Genomic DNA, 4775 nt, shown 5'->3' with positions numbered 1-4775 from the left:
TTGAGGTAGGGTCTCGGTCTCACTCTTGCCTGGGCTGACCTGGAATTCACTTTGTAGTCTCAGGGTAGCTTCCAGCTCCAGGAAGACAACAGTCTTCCTACCTGTGCCTCCTGAGTGCTGAGATTAAAGGCATGCACCACCACACCTGGAAGAACTGTGCCTTGTGACAGTGCAAGGTGCTGTGGACCCTGTGAACACAGGTCCTTAGGGCTCTCCTCACTAGGACAATCTGTCCCCAGAAGAAGTTGGAGCACCACTTAGGAGCAGATATTCACATGAGTAGAAAGAAGTGGACCCGAATATGGATGTTTGATGGAGAGGAAACAGATACATCATGGGAAGAGCAGGATCTTTGAGAAGAAGCTGAGTGTTACCCCTCTGAGGTCACCTTGGACAAAACATGCTGCAAAGACATTCTTTATTTGATTTTTATCATCTTTCATTAAAAGAGTGAGTCCTACAGCACAATGCAATAGCCTTGTAAATACATCTCAAAAGCATGCATAAAGACATACTATTTTGCTGTTTCCTGTAGAGAAGCTGGTGAGTATTTTTCTGTTTATGTATCTAATACCCTGGCAACACATAATGACTGCACTTGTAATCCTATGCAGCAAGCACTCTCGGGACGGGGAGGCTCAGCTGGCATTCTCGAAGGTGGGAGATCCATGGTAAGTTCGGACACGAACTTGGAGACCAACAGGCCTGTATTTCCCCCAACCCGAGCTTTGGCAGCAGATTGAGGTCAGCCTTCTGGGTTCTTTTTCCGCTCCATCTGCTTTCTTAACTCTGCCAATCTGGTGGGCCCGTGGTCACCATGATTGGGTATTCCAAGGCATTGCAGTCATCTAAGAGGAACACCAATTCCTGGAAAAGGATGAGAAATGAACAAATGTACTACAGGTGTCTGCGGAGCCTGGGGGCAGTTACAGTACTCTGGGTCGCCTGCAAGGACTGTGCATGAAATTGTCCCCAGTACATGAAAACTTTCTACTACAACCTCCTCCTCCTCCAAGAGACAGCCAATTCCTTCTTCATGCTCTCACAAGGTCTCGTATTTTATTATCTTTATTACTCATGAAGTCACTCCTGTACTGGTTGACCAGATCGACTGATAGGTGAGCTGAATGAGTGAATGATGTATTGTTAATTACTGAGCAATAATTCTGGCAAGGTTGTTAAGGATACTATACAGAATCATACCAACTTTTGCCTTTCACTTCAGTCAATGCACATCATGCACCACTCAATAGTACTGTGATGATTTTGTCTTCCTGTCTCCCCCACAGACCAAAAGAATCAGGGATGAGGAGGGCCTGGGCATGGGATGAGGTGAAGAATCAGGGATGAGGAGGGCCTGCGCATGGGATGAGGTGAAGAATCAGGGATGAGGAGGGCCTGTCATGGGATGAGGTGAAGAATCAGGGATGAGGAGGGCCTGTCATGGGATGAGGTGAAGAATCAGGGATGAGGAGGGCCTGCGCATGGGATGAGGTGAAGAATCAGGGATGAGGAGGGCCTGCGCATGGGATGAAGTAAGAATTAGGGATGAGGAGGGCCTGTCATGGGATGAGGTGAAGAATCAGGGATGAGGAGGGCCTGTCATGGGATGAGGTGAAGAATCAGGGATGAGGAGGGCCTGCACATGGGATGAGGTGAAGAATCAGGGATGAGGAGGGCCTGTCATGAGATGAGGTGAAGAATCAGGGATGAGGAGGGCCTGCACATGGGATGAAGTATATAACAAGTGAATTTCCAAGGGTTCTGGAGGGGAGGGTTAACTCTGGCCAGGCAGGAGCTTGCAGTTTTACATTTAGTCACCTTACCAGGCATCTTGGGGTTGAGAAAGTGCAGAGCTGGCATCCTGGAAGGATGCACTTAGTATGATTGCAGTGATGCTCCAAGGTGGGCACCAGTTCATCCTTAAGGGAACTGCTCCAGAAATGTGAAGGGGTGCTTATGTAGAGAAGGGGAAGGCTCACTCATGCACAATCTGTGCTACCTGTGGCTGACTCTGTGTCCTGGGCTCACAGTACTGACATCTGTCCTCCTTCTTCCTCCTACGAGCACCTCCCATCACAACAAAGAGAAGCCCTCTCCTCCAGGGAGCCTCTCCTGATTACCTCTTTGGCTCCTGGCAGTGAGACAATCCCATCACGTGCAGCCATGGGAAGTGATGGGCATCATCCTAATCCCTGACCACTTAACAAATGTGGACTAGAAGCCCCACTGAGACCTTCCCACCCCTCCCAGTCCTTCTTCCTCCTCCTCCCCACCCGAGCAAAGGGCTTGCTAGGGTTCACATACCCTCCTGCAGAAGGAGTTCATGATGGTGTACAGTTTCCGTACTTTGTCCTTCAAGGTGTCCACCTGGGCCACTTTCCAACACTGGGGTGAGGCTACAAAGTCCCGCAGCTTGGCCAGCACACAGTAATTCTGGGAGTGGGAAAGGAGAGGACTGAGGGGAAGCAGTAGCTAGAGAACAGGGAGCTGAGCTCGTGCATCCTCCCAAATAGCATGAGGGCCTCCAAGGCCGGCGTCCCTGATCCGCAGCAGAGGTGGGTTCAGACCCCTCCCCCATCTCCCAGCCCCTGCCATCAGTTATCTCCACTTACATGGATGTTCAGGTAGAGCCGGGGCAGGTACCTCACACATGGCTCCTGCAGAGAGGAAGCAGGTGAACGGGGTGGCTGCGGGAGCCACCTGGTCCCAGACAGCCCCCTGCCCCCCCCCCCCGGCCGCAGTACCAGACCCTGGTCTTTGTTGCCATGGCACCCGCAGTGCTGCCTTGCGTTGTGTCCCCTGAGTCCCTCAATGGACAGGTGCTCTTCCAGACTTGGCTTTTAGAACACTGCCTTTACCTTAACAACAGTTGCTGTGAATTAGAGCACTGTTTTACACAATGCTGTATACACATGCATGTGCACACAAACATATATGTAAACATGTGGAGTGGTATCTGATAAGATACTGAATATGTGTACATATATGTAACACAGCTTGGTAGCTATTGGCTATATGACCATTCTATAGCTTCGCATAGTTGGATGTATGATTATATATGCATATGCATTGACATATATTGTCATATGTATCAGGTACATCACAACAGTTCTTAACTATGACACTTAGTGAAGCATACAACATATAGGAGAGAACCACAAAGGACCAGAGGCCAAGAGCCCCAAAACCCTCCTTTTCGTTCATCCCTGGGTGACCTGGGGTCACTGTCTTCCTGTGACTCCGTTCCTCACTTGTGAAAGAGAAGAGTTAGAACACATCTTCTTTCCACTTCCACTCTGTGGTGAGTCTATGCTTTTTTGCCTTCTAAAATCAGATTCTTGTACTTTATTCAATAGGGAGTGTGGCTAAATTGTGCAGCGGTCCAAAAAAATGTAGAAAGATTAGGAATTATTTGATGTGATTGAAAATGAACTTGAAAGGCACTTATGATATTGGGTCCATGCCCCCCTCCCCCGGTACTTGGTGCCATGCCTCTGTGCAGACAGGAGAAGCAAAGGCTTCCGGCAGCATTGCCTACTGGTGGGAGAATCAGACACACTACTCTTCCTCTGCCCTCTATATTTTTCCAGCCACACCACTACAGAGCATATTACTTTTCTAGCAGACACGAATGCATGTGCTTTAACTTTTCAAGAAAAAATACAAAGAGTGTTAGGACACTGTAATCCCAACATCTACGAAACATCAGGCTCTGTGCATACTTACAGTGAAATTTCATGAAGGTGCTTAGTGGGTTCTAAGACATCTTGCTTCTCTCTGGGAGAAGAAGACAGGGTGGGTCCTCCTACCCTGCAGCTCCCCTCAGGGGACACCCCTGAGTTCATGGATCTTCCTCTTGTGATAGGGCTATAGCTCTAGCAACCTGCTAGGCTCTCCTCTGCCTTGTGGTGACTCTTTAAGCCTCTTGGCACCCTGGGGGATGCTATTGTTCCCCTATTTTGCAGAGGAGGCAACTGAGCCAGGGGACTGAGATTGATCTGCAGCAGATAGGAAGTGTGCCAGTTTCTTGACACACTCTTTTGGTCACCAGGCTACTGAGGTCTGAGAGAGTAAACTAAAGAAACATAATTCTTTGTTAAATTCTGAAGTTCTAGACTCTCTGGGGAGCTGAGGTTTTAGTTTTGTTTTTAATTGTTATGTCTCAAGGCAAAAGTCTGAAAGCTGGGCCTGGGTCTGCTATGTGTCTCCAGGCATGGAGGCAGGGAGTGGGGGGCTCACCTGTGGCTCTGCAGCTTGCAGGCTCTGGAAGTCCTCTGTGATGTCCTGGCTCAGGGTCAGAATCCTGGAATAGCAGGTGGGAGGTGCAGGCTGCGTGGCCTGGAGCCAGGATAGTAGCAGCAGGAGGAGCAGGGGCAGCGCCCGGGGGAACATGGTGCTAGGTGCCCTCTGCTAGGCTGCTTGGCCCTTTAAACAGCTTCTGGGGGGGGTGGTCCAGGGCCCACAGTCCACGCCTTTTTCCTGTGGGGCTGGCCCAGGCAGGGTGGGAGCGAGGATGGGACACACCCACTGGGGCCAGGACACTTGATCCTTTCAGAAGGATGCTGGGGTGAGAGGAGGGGCTGTGGGGGCACTTGGAGGGGGAGCAGGCTCTCACTTCCTACCAGTGGTTGAGAAAGCAGAGCCGAAGGGCAGGGAGCGGGGAAAGGTGGGGGGTAGACAAAGAATGGAAGGTTAGGTCGGAGGCCAGGAGCTGCCACTCTGGCTCCATGTCAAATCATTTTGTAACTTGGCTGGTCTCTGGGAATAGAATT

The 4775-nt window shown here is 50.2% G+C and overlaps 1 protein-coding gene across 1 annotated transcript; it reads right to left on the bottom strand.

Moving 5' to 3' along the window:
- Nucleotides 1-401: 401 nt before the first annotated feature.
- Cytl1 (cytokine like 1) lies at nucleotides 402-4418 on the bottom strand. Its single transcript, XM_004669832.2, has 4 exons — nucleotides 4243-4418; nucleotides 2616-2660; nucleotides 2308-2436; nucleotides 402-867 (listed from the first exon to the last, which is right to left on the bottom strand). The coding sequence occupies exons 1-4, from the start codon at nucleotides 4393-4395 to the stop codon at nucleotides 784-786; spliced, it is 411 nt and encodes a 136-aa protein (XP_004669889.1). The 5' UTR covers nucleotides 4396-4418; the 3' UTR covers nucleotides 402-783.
- Nucleotides 4419-4775: the final 357 nt, after the last annotated feature.

The sequence above is a fragment of the Jaculus jaculus genome, chromosome 14, assembly GCF_020740685.1.
Source record: "Jaculus jaculus isolate mJacJac1 chromosome 14, mJacJac1.mat.Y.cur, whole genome shotgun sequence".
Lineage (NCBI taxonomy): Eukaryota > Metazoa > Chordata > Mammalia > Rodentia > Dipodidae > Jaculus > Jaculus jaculus.
Note: the sequence above shows the minus strand (reverse complement) of the source record. Positions and strands in the feature narration are given on the sequence as shown.

Bases quoted from the DNA above. Each gene is read 5' to 3' on its own strand.
- Cytl1 (XM_004669832.2), bottom strand. From the start codon at position 4,395: ATGTTCCCCCGGGCGCTGCCCCTGCTCCTCCTGCTGCTACTATCCTGG. The intron at 2,661-4,242 runs GTGAGCCCCCCA...TCCTCTCTGCAG, and splicing joins TGCAAGCTGCAGAGCCACAG to GAGCCATGTGTGAGGTACCT. The intron at 868-2,307 runs GTATGTGAACCC...ATCCTTTTCCAG, and splicing joins TGAACTCCTTCTGCAGGAGG to GAATTGGTGTTCCTCTTAGA.